The following is an 18,755-nucleotide window of genomic DNA, read 5'->3' on the forward strand; positions in this document are numbered from 1 at the left end:
GGTGTGGACTCTCTCACGCGCTGGCAGACTAGCTTCAGGCACCACTTCAAAGCTGGGGGTGGGGGTACATAAAGCTTTGCCAAGAGAGGTGCTAACATCCCCCGCACTGCTGGCTAGAGTAGACTCCCCAGTGCCAGTCCCGACAGGCCCCCGTGTTCCCAGCCTGCCCTTCTCCACCCAGGTGTCCACCACTGAGGGCTCTCCCCAGCCAACCTCCTTCCACACTAGCCTGACCTCTCGTCCGCTTGGACCTACCCTGATCAAGGCTGAGAAAATCACTTGACATAAACGTCCTCCCCAACCCCCCAGGCCCATCTCCGGCACCCCTCCCCACCTTGGTGTAACTCTTTGATTTTAGGGTAGGAGACCACATTGTCCCGGGACCTGAGACCATCTCATGAATGAGCGAGTAATAAAATTACAAACACGCCATCTCCCCCACTAGGACATATGAACTCCACGAGGACCAGGAATACGCCTTACTCAGGGTGCGTACGAAAGCTGTTGAAGCTAATTAGTTTGGCAGAGACCGAGGCGGAGTCCTTTAAAAGGAGTCTGCGCTGAGAAATTCCAAGAATCCTACAGCTCTCGCCTCCGCCCAAAAAACAAGATGATGAATGAGATGAGAATGCAGATGTCTGGCCCTTACGTAACGCATACCTGGACCAGATCTGAGACTGGCTGGCATGGCAACAATCCCTTTTAGTCTCACCAAGTGGAAGAGGCCTTCAGGGAGGAGGCAGGGCCAGGAGGCAGGAGGGAGTCCCGGTGAAAGGGACAGGGGCATGTACTACACACGCGCACTGAATATATACACACAAAATGCTCACCGCGTGTACGTCCAGGCTTTTTTCACATGCCTTTCCGTTAATCGGATGATGTGATCATCCGGTCCCATGTCTGCCTTCAGCGATGCCCAAGACAGAGGAAGAACTTGTTCCAAGCGACACATTAATGCAACAGCGTAACCCCACCACCACCGCCGCCCTTGAGAGAAACATGGTTACCTTCTTCCAGAAAGGAGTCAAGGACAATCAGGGCTTCCTGGTAAGAATGACTCTCCCACCGACATCCCATAATCTTCCTACCCACCCCAAACCCTAAAAAGGGCAAAGAGTGTCTCTTTTCCTTCCTTTCCTATTGTTCCTCTGTACCCTCAGACCGTTTGGGGTTCATAGGTCGAGGTTCAACCAGTGAGCCACACCAGCCAGGCAACATGGAGTATATTTAAAAAAAAAAAAAAAAAAGGAGGAATGTTTGAAAAGAGAGTAAGAAAATTTGCGATTTTTTTTTTTCTAGCATTCACCTGCTGGCTGGTGTGAGCTGGCTGGGGGGTGAGGGGAACACGACATGCACATCTGGGTCAGTTACTTCTGTGCCTGGTTTTGCCTAAGACAAAAGCAAGAAAGGGGAAGCCCCCTCGATGTTGGAAAAGACCTAAGACCGGGACACACGGGAACGCTGCCTGGGGGCCAATCGCTGGCACCCACGTGGCTTAGAAGCTTCGCGGGGCTGCATCTGGACTCAGCCGGGCGCTGCTGGCTCCCGGGCGGCCCCGAGCCTGGATGCAACAAGACGCACCTCCCATCTGCTCCCACCGACGCCAGGCTGCAAAGCAGCAGATCTGCTTGCTGACTTTCCGGTCTATTTATATGCACCTCCAGACTGGCGAAGGTAAAGCGAAGGTGCCAATGTACGGGTTTGTGTGTGTGTGTTTTTTCTTTGTTTCCCAAAGATAGCCTCCCTTCGGCTGGCAAGGAAGCCTGGCGACCCACGTGGTATCTACCAGCACAACACGCCGCCTATTAAATGCAAAGTCTTGCCCTAAATTTTTTGCGTACAGACAGGAGAGGCCTGTCCGAAGCTCTTTTATATCTATTTCAACTGTCTAGTTCCCTTTACGTCTTCTCCGCCCTGTGCTCACCCTGGCCGCTCAGTGAGGCCTTTTCCACAGTACCGGAGGCCGGGACTCTGGAGGAGACCGTGCAGGGTGCCGCTGTGGGGCACCCCATGGAAACACATGCAAGTTACACAAAACAAGGCCAAGTACATGCCCTCACAGCCGCGCCCCAGAAAACGAAACGGCCAGAAGATGGAGCCCCCCCTGACGGACAGCGTTTGCACTCCTGGGCGTCCCACGGGATCCATCTCACGCGCAATCTCTCCAGCCGACCTCAGCGGATGCCTGCCCTTGAGTGGCCGTGACCGCAGGCCCATGGCAGCCTCTGCGCCCCTGCAGAGAAGAGGGGCGGGCACCGGGTCCCACGGGGGGGCTCTAGGTGCTCCGAGGGGCTGCGTCAAACAAAGCTCTGACCCACAGGGCCGATGGGGAGAGTAGCTCATCAACACCATTCTTTACCGCACAGGTTGCGTCACAGTCATTGAATCTTGCACAATAAAAACATCTGGGTCCGGGCTGCCTAGCAATTCCTACCTTCATTACAGGAATTCTTAGCAGGGTCAACAAGATTTCAGGTACAGTGTTTGGGAGCTTACATAATCAGCCGAGGGCAGCTTTCCAATTGCAACTTTGCTTGTGTTCAAGGTGGTAATTTCTCATTCTAATCAGCTGGAGATCGGAGAGCAGCGGGGTGAGGACGGCTGGCTAAAAATTATACAGCGAGCACGCCCGTTTCCCACAAGCCTCTCCCAGAGCGGGAGGAGGGAACGTCAGCAGCCATCCCCAGGAACACATCACAATGGACGTTAATTGAACAGCACCTCTGGGACACTTCTCTCTCTCTCTCTCTCTCTCTCTTCTCTCTCTCTCTCTCTCTCTCTCTCTCTCTCTCTCTCTCTCTCTCTCTCTCTCTCTCGACGCTGCACGGGCAGAAACGAAAGCAAAAGTAATCATTTCTTCCTTCCTCACGCTGCCCGAGTGGCAGGCGGCGATTCTGGGAGGACGTAGCTGGCCCACTGCTCCATTCCGGTCCCCAGGACTATTTGTTGAAAACGTGCTCAGCTCCTTCTCCTTTCTACTAACTCTGCGGAACTCGGAGCTCAGGTGGCTACGAAGTGAGAGCCATAGCAGGCTCTAGACCGTGGTTCTCAACCTCCCTAATGCCGCGACCCTTTCATACAGTTCCTCATGTTGTGGGTGACCCCCAACCATAAAATTATTTTCGTTGCTACTTCATAACTGTAATTTTGCTACTGTTAATGAATCGTAATGTAAATATCTGTGTTTTCCGATGGTCTTAGGCGACCCCTGTGAAGGGTCGTTTGACCCCCCCAAAGGGGTGGCGACCCACAGGTTGAGAACCGCTGCTCTAGAGTCTAGACCCACCACGGAGAGGTTTCAAGGGTAACCAGACAGCCAGGTTCATTACCACAGACCCGCCCCCCTTTAAAAGGCAACTTGTGCCAGGCGGTATGGTTCAGTGGTTGACCTATGAACCAGGAGGTCATAGTTTGATTCCCCCGGTCAGGGCACATGCCTGGATTTCGGGCCTGATCCCCAGTAAAGGGCGTGCAGGAGGCAGCTGGCCAATGATTCTCTCTCATCAATGATGTTTCTCTGTTTCTCTCTCTCTCTCTCTCTCTCTCTCTCTCTCTCTCTTCTCTCTTCTCTCTGTCCCTCCCTCTCTGAAATCAATAAAAATACATATTAAAGGCAATTTGCCAGATGAATGAGAATCTGCCCCCACATCACACAGAACCTCACATGTGCATGGACAGTCACACAGATGCACAGACAGACCACAGAGCACACTGCGGGCCTTCGCGTGGCCCCAGCCGATGCCACAGCAACCCGGACCTCGTGCGCACCCTCTGGACGCGGCCGCGGTCCCACTGCCGGCCCAGCTGTCTGCGGGCACAGCCTGCTTCCGGGTCCTCGGAGCACTCACGGCCAAGATTCTAGCGACTGAGGGGAGAAGCACCCTGGCTGCCATCAGGACTCTTTGATCTGTCCCCAGGTGACTTAAAATGCCACCTGGGCCCTGCCATCCCAGAAGGCATCACCGCCAGGGAATTTACAGAGGAAGCCATGGGAGGGAAGGGAGTGAGAGTGGCAGGGCTGGTCGCAGCCTACGTTGCCTTTTGCTTTTAAACATTTCCAGTGAGTGTGAAGTCATAAAGGAGACTTTTGTTTCAAGTCCAGGGACGTTCTAGTGACCAAACTGTCATTATCTCTTAGTCAGCGAAGTCCTACTCCCTGTTGGGAGAAGAACGCCCAGTCCTTCGCAGTCGCTGATGGATGCCCGTCATCTCTACTAAAGAGCTGAGCTGCTCACCCCTCCATCAGAAGGGCTCGGCTTCCAAAGCCACAAAGAAGAGGCGAAATGGAGAAGTTGGGAGCAGCCGGCTGTGGAGATTCTGCCCGCCATCCAGGGGAACATCCGTTCTCTCCACGTTTGTCACCGGAATGCCCGGCCTCCGGCGCCCCGGGCCGCTCGCGGCACAGCCGTGGCTGCTGCAGGGCCAGCGCTCTGGAACGCCGACAGGCTTCCTTCCTCGGTGAAGCCCAACCTGACTCATAGGGAAGGACCCGGGTCGCCCCCCATCCTTCCCCGGGGACAGGTGTGACCAGACTGGGGAGGCAGCGCTGCCTCCAAAGCCACAGATGGGCCCTAGCCAGTTTGGCTCGGCAGACAGTCTCGGCCCGAGGACTGAAGGGTCCCGGGTTAGATTCCGGTCAAGGGCATGGCACGTTCCTCGGTTGCAGGCTCGGATCCTGGTCTGGGCGCATGTGGGAGGCAATCAATCCGTGTGTCTCTTTCATATCAATGTTTCTCTCTGTGTGTCTCTCCCCTTCCCTTCCGCTCTTTCTAAAAAATCAATGGAAAAAAATATCCTCGGGCGAGGATTAACAACAACAAACAAACACTACAGATGGAGGAGAGCGGTGCTGTGCAGAAGGTAGACTCCAAAACCATCGCCATAACCCATAAGCCGAGAGGACGACTCCGCAGGGAGGGAAATCAGACTGTACTCAGAGTTCGTTTGCTCTGCTTTGGAGAAACCAGCAAGGACCAAGGTCAGGAAAATGCCCGTTTGTGTGCCTGCTGGGCCTGCCTAATACTGCAAGAGGACTCAGGTGAAGGCAGTGGGCGCGGCCAAAGACCTGAGCCCTGCCTGGCAACCAGGGCCGAGCTCCGAGGCCGCACGTCTCAAACAAGGCTGCCTGGCGGGCAGCATATGTCCAAACACCTGTCCCTCCCTCAGTCCCCTCCTCCTACCGCCCCAGGCTGCCCTGAAGTGGCCACTTCTCAGCCAGAGAAACAAAACGAGCTGCGAGGGCCCAGATCTTTGGTTTAGGAAACACTGCCCCGGCCTCACCCAACACCCAAATCCTCAGGTTCCCACGGGGGCTTCCACTGAGCCAAGATCAATGAGGAGGGTTATGCCATTATTGTTAAGACACTGATTGAATACTGCACCTATGAGAAGCCCTCTATTACGTGTCCATTTATTTAAATCTCTCAACTATCTGTAAGACAGGATCTCATTATGTCCATTTTCCAGATGGGAATACTGAGGCACGGGTAAGTCAAGTCACCGGGAGCTGGTAAGTAGCAGGACCGGGTTCAAATGCAGGTCTTTTGACACCAAGTCCAACACTCTTGTCACTGCTCCTCAGTCTTCTCCACCCTGCGGCCACAGACCAGAGCAACAGGTACCGAGGGCTTCCCAGCCATCCCTGTATGTCCCTGCCCTGTCCCTGCTCCACTCACTTCCAAGTACCCACGGACGATGAACTATCAAGATAACCATGACTAGGTGGGTTCCCCTCGCACATGGCTAGTAATGTTTATAGCATCTTTAAGATGAAATGGATGACTGTACTTATAATAAAGCAATAAAGGGAATTAGCAATCGGTACTCATTTCTTCCTTTAAAATTTATTTTTTTGCTCCCAGACAAAATGTTCACGCAGAATAAGAAACAACTTGAGCGTACAGTTCACTACACCCACATCAAAGCGTGATTGAAACACTTGTATTTTTCACTTGTTGGGAATACAAACTTAGTATGTTTGCAGTAAATATGTATAGCCATGTCATTATGAATAGTAACAGCGCCCTGGCCCGTGTTTCCTAATGGTTAGAGCGTCGGCCCGCACACCTAAGGGTCACAAATTCCATTCCCAGACAAGGGTTGCAGGGCCGCCCCCGTTTGGGGGGCCTGCGGGAGGCAACCAGTTGACGTGTCTCTCTCACATTGCTGTTTCTCTCTCTCTCTCCTCTCTCCACTCCTCTCTCTCTAAATATCAATGTGGAAAAAATAATCTCACTCCTTGGGTATTATAATAAATAAATAAATAAGTAAGTAAGTAAGTAAATAAATAAGTAAATAAATAAATAAAATACAGCAATATTTGGTTTCTGTGACCCTGCACATGGGCATGTATGTAAATATGTAATGCAAGCAGTTATGTACAGGCTGTATAATAGACTACATGTACACAATATAAGTGAGTAGAAGTGAAGATCTTTGGAGGAATCTGGTTATGAAATCCAGTTATATCTGTGCATGTTAATTGTGTCCGTGAAGTTGGAAGTGAGGTGCTATAGAAATGTATACAGTTCTGTCTTCCACCCCAGCAAGGGTGAGCGCCTTCTGCATACCTGCCTGCCCACGGTCACCTGGCAGGCCGCACCTTCCTTGCCTGGCACCTCAGGGAGCCCTCTGGAATCCAAGGACAAGGGTCAGCTCAGCATGAGCCCTTGCCCCTCCCGTCGCCTCTGCAGAAGGCCTGGCACAGACTCGGTGACCAGTGCCAACCTCTGCTCTCTCTCTGTCACCAGCCAATAACATCACAGATCTCATCGTTAGTCCAGGCCTGCGTCTATGTGAAGAAAGCTGCGTGCTCATCATTGCTTGCCACGTGACACTGATCCCAGGGCCAGTCTGCTAAGGGAATCCGGTGCCTGAACAAGGCAGCACCTCAAAGCTTGCTTTAACGTGAGCAAGAGGAATTCCCAGAGACCCTCTTGTTCAAGGGCCTATCACCAGAGGAAACTTATCCAGCGAATGCGGAACAATGCTGTTCCGGCAGCAGGCATCCCTGGCCACGGCCGGGGCGGGGGCGGGAGGCAACCAATGAATGTGTGTCTCTCAGGTCGATGTTTCTCTCTGGCTCTCCCTCTTCCTTCCACTCTCTCTCAAAATCCATGGAAAAATATCCTCGGGTGAGGATTAAAAAAAAAAGATGAGCTTAAATGCTGAGCAATGGATTAGCAAGGCCCTGCCATAGCGAAGAGGCCTCGGGATCACCCTCCTCCAACTCAAAAGGGAGAGAGTTACAAAATTCAGGAAGAAGATCTTGCTCACTTTACAACTAATTCTGTTTCTTCAATTATTAAATACATGCACAGAAACCAAGGTGTGTACACAAAGCTGGTTGAAAAGAACTTTCAGAAATAATATTTTCCCCTACATAATTATTAGGTAAACATTTTCAACCAAGCTGTAAGAAAAAAAAAACCAACGGTAATCTTATTTCTTACTACCTGGGGCTATAGAGTGATTATGCAAATGGCAGGGAATTTGTCACTCTGAGTAAACCATAAGTGTGTAAAATAATTTGATTAAGTAAAAGACAGTTGCCTTAGTCATCATACCAATTTGACAAGGGCTTCAAAAATGTCTCTCAGCTGTCAGCTGATGGGCTAGATATGCAAAACCCACCTTTCAAACGATGGTTCTTGAGGAAAAATAATAAAAAATCCAGCAGGTTCACCTCGCCCATTAATTGCCGGCCCACTGGATGCTCGCGGGCCTAGAAAAAACCAGTGACTCTCAAGTGAGCCGGAACCTGGTGGGACAGGGTCATTCATCTCTGCCTGGTCACACAACCTCAGGCCTAGTTTTTGCATAACTCTGCACAGGGAAATGCCCAGCCCTTGGTCCTGGGGACCACCTGTGCGCCCCGAGCAGAGACGAAAGTGGCATTTTTTTTCTACGTTTTTATCCTGAGGAAAGTCAAATGCATTTGAATGTGGGTGTCGATCACAGCTGCCCAGGGGTGGCGGAGGCTTTAATTTCCTGTCCGCAGCCTTATCTGCCCCAGGCCTCAGTAACTTGATAACACAGGCGAACCTCTGCGTGCAGCGCTGCGCTCAGCGGACGGCGTGCAGCATCTCAGTGGATCTCCACAAAACACCATCAAGTGCACGGGAGATAACGCTCTGCATGCCATTCCCGTAGGCCTGCGCCTTCTCCAAAAGGCCCAAGACTCAGGCAGATGTTACAACCCGGCACTGCCAGGAGAGCAGACCCAAGTAAATGAATATTAACTTGTATTCTCTACTCCACATACAGCAACGATCAAACTCAACGGTGGGTCTCTCTTCTTACACTGAGGGATTGTTTTGCAGTTTAAGTGACGCAGAGAAAACACCCCTGGGACTGTTGGCTGATCTAAAGCATGATTTCCAATGAAAAGATATGAAATAGGAACAGATCTCAGAATCCACAGCTGGCCCAGGTTGCACCCGGAATACCTTATCCACATGATCACTGAGTCTGGGCTTCAGGGTCAAAGTCAGTGTCCTGCACTCCCCCGAGAGACCCCCAACACCAGGCAAAAGTTGCTGGTCCCCTGGCTAGCTTAGTAATGGGTGGCTTTCTCATATCCAGGAGTAATCTAGGCAGGCTCCTTAAAGGAACACACACTGAAAGTCCTGTTTTTCACAGTGGCTTCTCAAATCGAAGGCTACTTCCTGTTTCAGGTCTGCAGATGGGAAGACCACACCTGTGTCACTCAAGACACTGCACAATCTGTCTTTTCAGAGAGAAAAGGGAAAACCGAAACGCAGCCTCCAAGTGTAAAACATCGCACTTGGGAGGACTACATAAAAGGTACTGCGTGGACTTCTGGAATCTAGAAGAAAATGATGCCACTGACAGAATTGGCGATCCTATAGGACACGCAACCTGCACACGGACCCTGCGTGTGTGATCACCTACCATCAGCGGTTCTCAGGGTTTCCTAAACAAGCCTGGGATGGACTAAACGGGAGAAATTTGCCTTCCTGCAAACATCCTGACATGTAAACTGTCAAATTATCCGTAACGAAGTCTCGCATAGCTGAAGGAGTAACAAACTTTTCCTTCCACCTGCCACAGAACAGATGAACACTCCCAAGTGACCCAGAAGAGCAAAACCCCGTAGCAAGCGGACTCGGTCAGCCCTGGCGGACAAACGATTTATTTTCATGAGGTTCCAACGGATGACAGCGCAGAGGCCAGGGCAGCCAGGCAAGGCAAAGCCCCGAGCACCTTATGGTAAGCACTCCTAGGAGTCAGAATGGAGTCCGCTTCCTGGGCCTGGCCTCTCAAGGGCCCCATCTGCCTTCTGCCAGTCACCTGTTGATTGCTGTCACCCGACCCCTGAACCAGGCTTTCCACCGGCTGAGGCTGGGAGGGCCAGCAAGCCCCACCAGATGGACTGAATGCCTCTGGCTGCCACTTGCCTGTGACAGGATTAAAGGCAACTTCCTGTCCCCTGGTGCCAGCCCTGCCTCTATGCATCCACCCCTCACCAGCCCTCCGCTTCCCTTTCTAACGGGGCTTGGGCCACTCACCGTACAGGAGAGCTGCCTCATTTCTTTCTAAAAGCCACAGATCACTGTGAGCTAAAACTAAGCCGTGCCTCGATCATTCGTGGTGGGGAAAGTTCTGTTGGCGTTTGCCACATGTGAATGCTGCACCCGATTGAACAAAACTGGTTAGAGGCAAACAAACTGTTCAGCTGGAGGCAGCTGTGCATACACCAATTATCCTCTTTTAAACACGGACCCACCTGCTGAGGAATTACATACTTTGCATGTGGTACCACAAAGACCTACGTATATTTATGAACGTGCATCTGCATCTTAGGAATACAGGTACCTGTTTTAATATTTTAACAAATATCCTCTAATAAACGGACCCTCAAGCCATGGTTTGCCCCTACCCCCAAAAAATCCAAAGGCCACAGGTACTGCGTGCAATTGTGTATAGTAACAGTAAAAAAAAAAAAAAAAAAAAAAGTGCATCTTATAAAACAAAAATCTAAACAGAACAAAATGTGCCTTTGGCTACGGGGTTCCCCTGCAGCTGACAGGTCCTGGGTGCCCAGGGACAGGGTTTCACCCGCCTTTCATCTCACGAGGACCAAAGGAAACGCACTTGATTCGCAGAAGCCTTGCAACTTGGTCACGCCACGAACAGAGCCGGGTTTGGACAGTCTTCTACCAGAGCCACATACCTGACTACCCCACCCCGCAGACCAAGCCTGCTCACACTTCCCTCCAACGGCAAGCCGGGCGTCCTGAGAGGTGGCTTATGAATGATCCAGGGGACTTGGCGTCTGGCCCTCAGGAACTGGAACCCATGGCCAGGAATGAGGCATGAGGGGTACCCCGGGGAAAAGTTCTCTCTCTGGATGTGGTTAGCCAATGGCCAAAATCCTGTCCAATTCTATTTCCACAAACTTGCTCGCAAACACTGGAAGTCTGTGACATCTGATGCCAGTTTCAGGTCAATAGTCAGGTGATGATTTAACACTGAACACTCGGAAAAATCGTCTCATGTTTAGGCAGGACTGTACCTGGGTGGGGACATGCCTCTCTGGCACTCAAGTTGGGACCACCTGCTGGGGCAGGAGAGAGCAGCAAAGTGGGTATCTGACAGTGCTGAGTCATGACAAGCTGTCTCCTCCGCTCTGTTATGCACCCCTGGGCCTTCTGAGCATCATTATCCCCTTTCAGAAGGCAAATCAAATAGACATAGAGTGCGAAAAACGCTGCAACCCTCCTGTGGGCCAGAGACAACAGGGGGGAATTTAGGTCTAAGAGTGGGTAGCAGGAACTACACAAACTCACAGCTGCTTCCCAGGTATGGTAACTTTGTTCCAGGCGCCCAGAGATGGCTATTGGGATACGGAGCGGGGGTCCCCACTGAGCCCTGTTGGGATCAGGCCACACTCGGGCGCATTTCCTCTAAGCTGTTAAATCTACCCCCCACCTCCATAATTGGCGGATGGAGAAAATGATGCATAATGGATCTGTTCTCCAGGCGGATGGAATGGAGAGTGGAGGACGCCGGATGCTAACTAGCTTTTCTTCCCAAGTGCAGGTCACCCGAAATCCGCGATGCCTCCCTCTCCAAGGGGGCTCCTCCACTCTCCCTCTGGCTGCACTTTCCAGAGGGACAGGCAAGGCTTCCCGCCCACCTGCCCGCAGCCTCTCCTCCTCGGTCCCCAGCCCCCGCCGGCCCGGCCGCAGGAGCAGCTGCCGGCATCCGCGGTCCCGCCCGCTCCTGGCTCGCTCGGCAGCCCCAGCCGGCAGCTCCGCCGGCAGCCGCCTCTGCACCACTCGCCAACCTCCACGCCGGGCGGAGGTCACGCCCGCCGTCCCCTCCTCGTGCCAGCCGGCCGCCCAGGCGCGGCTGGGGAAGGGGCCCCGCGGCGGAGTTGGCACGGGTACTCACCAGGTAGGCGCCCACCGTGCCCTGCGCCAGCATCAGGGCGCACTCGGACACCAGGAAGATTTTGATGTTGGAGAAGCAGGACACCTTCTTTTTCTTCTTCTTGTTCCTCTGCGCCTCGTCCCCCTGCAGCTCGCCGCTCCGGCCGCCGCCCGACGAGCCGCCCGGCTTCTTCCCCTGCATCCTGCTCCCGCCGCCGCCGCCGCCGCCGCTTTCCCGCTCGCCCCGGGGGTCAGGACCGCGGCCCGGCGGGGGTGCGCGCGCCCGAGCGAAGTGCTGTCCCCACCCCTGGCCCGCGGCGGCCGCCCCGGTGCTGCCGGGGTTGGCGAGGTGGAAACAGCTCCTCACTGCCGCCTCCGCTGCGCTCGCCCCCTTCCTCCTCCTCCTCCTCCTCCTCCTCCGCCCTCCCCTCGCCTCCTCCTCCGGCTCGGGCTGTGCCAATCACAGGGGCTTCTCGCGCCGCCCGCCGCCGTCACCGCCTCGCCGCCCGCGGACACCGCCGCCTCGATCACCGGCTCCCCGGTTCCGCCGGCCGCGCCGGCCCTCGCCTCCTCTGCCTCTGCCCGGGGCCGGAGCCGGAGCCCTGTGCCCGCCCCTGCCGCGCCTCTCGCTGCTCACGCGTCCCCCGGGGAGGCGGGAGGGGAACCGGCTCGGGCGCCAAAGCGGCCCCTTGGCCCAGGCTGGGAAGGTCCCGCTGCCCGAATGACCCCGGAGAGGGGGGGTCCCTGCGGAGTAAGCAGGGCGCGGGGGGCGGGGGGTACCCCGGAGGAAGGGAGGCAGAGAGGGAGAGAGGGAGGGAGGAAGGGAGGGAGGGAAGGAGGAGGTGCCCGGCCCCTAGGTGGCGCTGCGGGGCACGGGGCGCCCCCGCGGACACTGGGTGGTACTGCAGGAGGAACTGGCGGCGCAGAGATGGGGTGCGTGGGCGCCCCCGCGGGGTGGGGACCTAGAGCTCAGGCCTGGGGCGCTAGGCCGGAGGGGAGGGGCGCGGCCGGAGGGGAGAGGCTGTTTCTAGTAAGAGAGAACAAACCGGGTACCCAGAAAGGGGAGCTGCGGTCTCTCTCTGCCTCCGCCCGGGTATTTCTGGGGACAGATGCGCGCTGGGGCTTGGGGAGGTGCCAGAGGTCGGAGCTGTGGAGGCATCTGCAGCCTGCCGGCCTCTGCTCTGCTCTCCCCGCTCCGAGGGCACCCCTAAAGGGTCCCAGACCACAAGGAGAGCAAGGAACGGAAGCACTGCAAGAGGGAAGTTCCCTTCATCCCTGGGAGCCCCACGCCGATCAGTCACCCCCCAGCCGGTGTCTAGGCTGCTGCAGGGTCGCAGCGACCCCAGCAGAGGGCCCTGTCCAGCCCTCCAGCTGCCGGGAGCCCTTCCTCAGGAAGAGGCAGCCCGGCTGCAGCAACTCTCAGGAAGCGATGAGATACCGGCCCGCCTGGGTCCCACCCCTCACGTGGCTTTGGGGCTGGGACCACTCTCCCTGGCCTTGGCCCGCATGTGCCCGCCCGCGGCAGCTGCTCTTTATGAATCATTGCCGGGAGTTTGGGCCGCAAGGCACTGCCATGAGAATCTGCTAGTCCTCAGTCAGCTTTCGGAAGCTCAGAGGAAAGTGGGGAAGACTGGGCAACTTCCACCTGGGCTGCTGTCCTGGGTGGGGGGTGGGGAGGGGGGAGGGGGTGATGATCCACTCTCTTAGGCCCCTGTGTACCCATGCCCGCTTAAATTTGGAAACTGAATAGCAATGAACACTCATCATTGTCACTTACTCCCAAAGAACTTGGAGGAGAATGGGTGGACCATTTACACATAAACCGCTTCATGCTTGTGTGGTTCTAGACATGCTCTCACCGGGCCCCCTGTCCCTTTCAGATGCTCCCCTCCTGGTATCTGGGCGGTTTCCTGTCTGCACTGGCCCCCTCCCAGCAGAGGTCTTTTTGCAAGCTCCCCAATTCCTATCACCATGGCTACACTGGTCCCCAGCAGTCTGTCACCTCACTGCAGCCCTCCCTTGCTCCCCCCACCTGTCCCTCAGACACGGCCAACTTTTCTACAGAATCCTATGAACCATGACCTCTGGCATCTGGGGAATGCTTCCTCACCGCGTCCCGAGGAGACCCTTGGCGAGCTAGCCCCTTCCTGCCTCCACACTGAGCCGCAGAGCTGAGCTGAGCCGAGCCGGTCTCCTTGTCTCCGAACAGCGATCCTGCTGCTATGGAAATGGCACTCAGACCACGTTGTAGTCTTCCCGTCTTATTTACATCCGTCCTTTGCAACAACAAGCGCTAATGTGTATTGTCCGCTTGCTCTGAACTGGCCCCATCCATTCCAAGCGCTTCGCTGCACTTACAATGTAGTCCTCACAGCCATCCTGTAAGCTGGTTACTATTATTAGCCCCGTTTTACAGATAAGGAAACAGAGGCCCAGAAAGGTTAGCTAACCTTACCAATGTCACACAGCCAGTACGCGGCAGAGCCCGCCTTTGAAACCAAGGTGTTTGATGTCACAGCCATGGTGCTCAGTGACTCCCTACATATTATCTCATTTATCACTCAGTGGTCTGTCCGTGGGGGAGGGCAGGATTCATACTGTTGCTATATTTTGAATACAGACTCAAGAGCCTGGCTGGTGTGGCTCAGTCAGTGGTTGAGTGTTGACCTATGAACCTGGAGGTCATGGTTCAATTCCCAGTCAGGGCACATACCTGGGATGTGGGCTCAATCGGGTGCAGGAAGCAGCCGATCAATGGTTCGCTCTCATCATTGATGTTTCTCTCTCTCTCTCTCTCTCTCTCTCTCTCTCTCTCTCTCTCTTCCTCTCCCTTCCTCTCTGAAATCAATAAAATATATATATGTATATATTTTAAAAATACAGACTAAGAGATGTGCAGTGACTAGCCCAGGGTCACACAACTCAAAAGGGACAGGACTTGAATCTCAGTCGCACTCTCTGCTCTATACCTCATTGCCTCAAAAGGGACAAGGGCATTTTTCAGTTTTGACCTTTTATTTTAGATAAAACATTGAACTTTCTTTAGAGAAATCAGACGCTTTAGCCGCCAGGGAGCGGATTCCATTTTAGGGTTGTGGATTCCTCCTCTAATTAACAGTGAGCAGCCATGAAAATAATCCTGTGCTTCAAGCCCTAAGAATAATCACAGTTGGCCGCAAGGAAATTAGCTGTCAGCCTCAGGACAGAAGGAATTTAACATGTTCAGTCCCTTCCCTCTTGCTCCTTCTTTATTTACCTCTAGATCGGGGCTCCCGGATGGGAGGTGGGTTACGACCAGCAGGTGCTTCGGCTGGCTTCTCTCCCACGCAGACAGAGGGAGCAGCAGCGAGATAGTAACTGTCATCCCACCCGCACAGCACGTGACTGCCCAGAGTGCTTCCAGGGCCTGTGTCTCATTCAAATGCCCCAACAGGGAGGGCTGATGGTATTAGCCCCGTTTTACTCCTAAGAAGGAGCAACAGTGGCTTTTTGGAGCTCACAGCCAGCAAGTGGCAGGAACTGAACCCTGCTTTTTCTACCCCAAAGTGGTGGGAATCTCCAAGGAGGAGGAGGAGGGGGATCAAGAAGGAGTTTAGGCCTCCCACGATCTGTGGTGCCTCCTCCAAGCAGCCTCTGAAATGGACAATTGACCATGATGTCAAACAGCTTAAACCCCACCCAACACCTCAACTAGGCGACCTTACACGTGGCCTTTGGAGAAACAATGAAGTTTTGTCACCCGTCTATCCCCCTAGTGGTCGATGGCGAATTTCAGAATGGTTGGTGTTATGAATGACGTGATTATTTTGGCCTCTGGACCACTTTCCAGGAGACTTTTCTAAGTTCAATGTTACTTTTGCTAGCTAAGGCCATGGTCCCACGATTCCTTGCTTTGTTGGCTAGGAGAGCTATTCCAAACATCAAGAAGCCATGTAATCCGGGAAGCTGGTCTAGGGACCCACAAAGAAGACTGGGTGACGTGGGAAGGTAAACTGCCTTTTTATTCCTAAAATATTACTAAGCTGTGATTAGGATTTGGAGAGCTTTTTGCCACCACGTTGGAAAGGACCATCGATTCGTTTATGTGGGAGAGAAGTGGGTTAACTTGATGGCCATGGGGGGACATGACAATATCACCCACTGTTCCTCACAGCCAGCAGCCTCAATGTAATTCAACACAATGAGAAACTGTTGTTCAAGTAATTCACATGGACCATCTTTTTTGCCAGCTTCAGTTTTGTTCACAGGACAGGCAAATACAAAGTTGAATAAATGCAAAGAATGACTTCTGATTGTCGCTGGGATGAAAAATAGATGCTTAGATTCTTACCCCATGGGTGGATTTTTTTCTCTTTCTGAAAATATACTGATCATAAATTGTGTCCAACAAAGGGCAGAATTGGGGCTAAGCCAACCTCTTTGGCTTGAAACTAACATTTGGGCCGAGTGGAAGCTGATTTCCTCTTCCTCCGAGTTTTCTTTCTACCCCCTCCACTTTCCAATTAGCCTGGTCCATATGCTTTTGTACCATACAGCCTGTGTTTGCGACTTACAATATTCATAGTTCTATATTCTAAACTATATATCTCTTAATTTGAACATATCCTAAAGCTCAGCAAAGAAGTGAAAATGATAAACATCAGTGTAGATGCAACTTTTTAAAATGGTGAATTCAAACCCCACATGAAGAAACGAAAGAAAGAAAAAAGAAAGAACATTCATGGAAATTAGAAGTAGAAAAGAAATATGAAATAAAAACAGGAGAATTTTAACAAATAAGAAAATATTTTTAAGTCTCAATAAGTTGAAAAAAGTGAATTAAGTGGATATTTTCAGGGCAAATTTTACCTAACCCTAAGATAATTACCTCTAAAGGTATCCCATTGTCTGAAAATTTTACCAGTGACATCTTTCAGATGTTTACAAAATCAGATAATTCCATATTATATTTTTCCAGATGTAAAAACAATAGCTGGCCAGTGCTGTTCAGTGGTTAGACCATCGGCCCACACAGCAAAGGGTCACAGGTTCAATTCCTGGTCAAGGGCACGTACCCGGGTTGCAGGTTCGATTCCGGCCCCAGTTGGGGCATGTGCAGAGGCAACCAATAGATATTTTTCTCACATCAATGTTTCTCTCCTCCTCCCTCCCTTCCACTCTCTCTAAAAATCAATGGGAAAAATATCCTCTAGTGAGGATAAATAAAGTGCAAGCAACACTGAACCAGCTCAAGAACTGACAGAAAGAGCTGGCAGACATATTGACAGACGAGAGCAATCAGCCCTGCAATAGACCCCGGTATATATCCCAGCTTAACAAAGTACGCACAACAACAAAAAAATGGAGACGTTCATCAGCTGGCTGAGAAAATTGATTAACTCAAATCATAGCCTCACCATGCAGCAGCCCCAAACAGAAACAATAAAAACAGCTGGATGAAAGAACAACACATAGGCAAAAATACAAGTGAATACTTCTCAGATCTCTGGAGAGGGAGAGGCATTCTCAGCAGAGAAGCAATGAAAGTAATTACAAAGGAAAAACTAGACAGATTTGAGTATTCCACAGTTAGAACTCCTCCACATCAAGAAACATAGTCACAACCTGCCAGTGTGGCTCAGTGGTTGAGCGTCTACCTATGAACCAGGAGGTCACGGTTTAATTCCCGGTCAGGACACGTGTCCGGGTGGCTGGCTCAATCCCCAGTGCGGGGCATGCCGGAGGCAGGCAATCCATGATTCTCATCATTGATGTTTCTCTCTCTCTCTTCCCCTCCCTTCCTCTCTGTAATCAATAAATACATATTTAAATTAAAAAAAAAAACTCAACATGCCACCATCCAGAACAATTGTTCCTCAGGGGCCAGAAGCACTTGGGAACATTTCCCAGGGGCCAAGACGTCACCTGGCTGACATTGGAAATCAGTGCGGTAAGGGTCACGAGGAGATGGAAGAACAAAGACCAAGCGCTCAAAGCCCTTGGACGGCAGTGTGACCTGAAGACCAGCACGAAGTCCATATCAAGGCGAGAGTGATGAAAGGCACAGGTTCAAGCTGAGGTCATCTGTTATAGCGAGGCACCAGGACGTCTCAGAGGTCAGTGAGGCCTCATGCTATAAGAAGCGTCAAGTACAGCAATTTAATTATGTTAATAATATTGGGGGAAAATCAATGTGAACTCATGATGTTAAAAAGCAATATTTTCCAGTTAGAAGTGTCTCAACAGTAGCAGCGTTTTATTCACTGCCTGTTCTCACATGAATTCCTAAATGCTCAGATTTGGATGTCTAATACTTCACTGGAAGGAAACTAGCACTCTCTGGGGTGTACATGCCTGTGCTTGCACACACACGCACACGCACATGCACAAACACACACACACACACAGAAGAATGAGCCTGGAATACCCTACTGTTGCCAGAAACAGAGATACCTTCAAAGATGCCAGGGACAGGGCCGAAAGGACGTAAGATCTAGCTTGGAGTTCTCCCACTGGCCAAATCATAATTTGAGCATCCACAAGGGCATAATAATACTGGTTAATTGAAATATGATGAGTTTGTGAAAGGCCATAACTTCATAATGACACTAAGAAATGTTAATAGAAGGTACGCAAAAGGTAATGAGGATGATCAAAGAAGTTGGGCTATTATGGGACCTATTTAATTTTTTATTAATTTCAATGAGGGGAGGTTAGCATACATTGATGTTTTTATCTTCTATTAACTCTGTTTCTTATTTTATTTTATTGTTGTTAATCCTCCCTTGAGAATATTTTTCCATTGATTTTTAGAGAGAGTGAAAGGGAGAGGGAGAGACAGGGAGACAGAAACTTCCATGTGAGAGAGACACATTGATTGGTTGCCTCCTGCATGCGCCCCGACCAGGGCTGGAATCAAGGTACACGCCCTTGAACCCGGGACAGTTGCAGGCCGACACTCTATCCACTGCGCCATACTTTTCACACACCTACTATATGTTAGATACAATATTTATCATTTGGGATCATTATAATAACCCTTTATTATGCTCAGTTTACAGATAAGGAAGTTAAAGGTCATAGATATGAAATGACTTTCTCAAGGACACACAATTGATAAGGGGCTGAGTTGAAATTTGTCCCCAGGACTTTCTGACAACAATCTTTGCCTTCTATACCGCATCACTTTGTTTCTCTAGGGGCTTTATTTCAGGCACATCCTGTCTTTTCCCACTCTTGGTTTCCTGGAGAGAACATTTCCCTTCAACTCTTGCTCTCAGAAGCCAAACCCTGGATGTTGCCCTCGTTTGGACCATCCTAGTCCCTGTTAAACAGGATTAAGTTTCTCCAATCTGCCAGGCACAGGTAATATGGCCTCAC

The 18,755-nt window shown here is 51.8% G+C and overlaps 1 protein-coding gene across 3 annotated transcripts in view; it reads right to left on the minus strand.

Annotated features, from left to right (window-relative positions):
• Positions 1-11,794, minus strand: part of SLCO3A1 (solute carrier organic anion transporter family member 3A1) — a 251,011-nt gene extending 239,217 nt beyond the window's left edge. For all 3 annotated transcript variants that reach the window (XM_079763897.1, XM_079763898.1, XM_079763896.1), the window contains exon 1: positions 11,419-11,794. In XM_079763897.1, the coding sequence (XP_079620023.1) occupies positions 11,419-11,598 (180 nt within the window). In that variant the 5' untranslated portion in view covers positions 11,599-11,794. The remainder of the gene's footprint in view (positions 1-11,418) is intronic.
• Between the last annotated feature and the right edge of the window lie 6,961 nt (positions 11,795-18,755).

The sequence above is a fragment of the Cnephaeus nilssonii genome (genome assembly GCF_951640355.1).
Source record: "Cnephaeus nilssonii genome assembly, chromosome: 24".
Taxonomy (NCBI): domain Eukaryota; kingdom Metazoa; phylum Chordata; class Mammalia; order Chiroptera; family Vespertilionidae; genus Cnephaeus; species Cnephaeus nilssonii.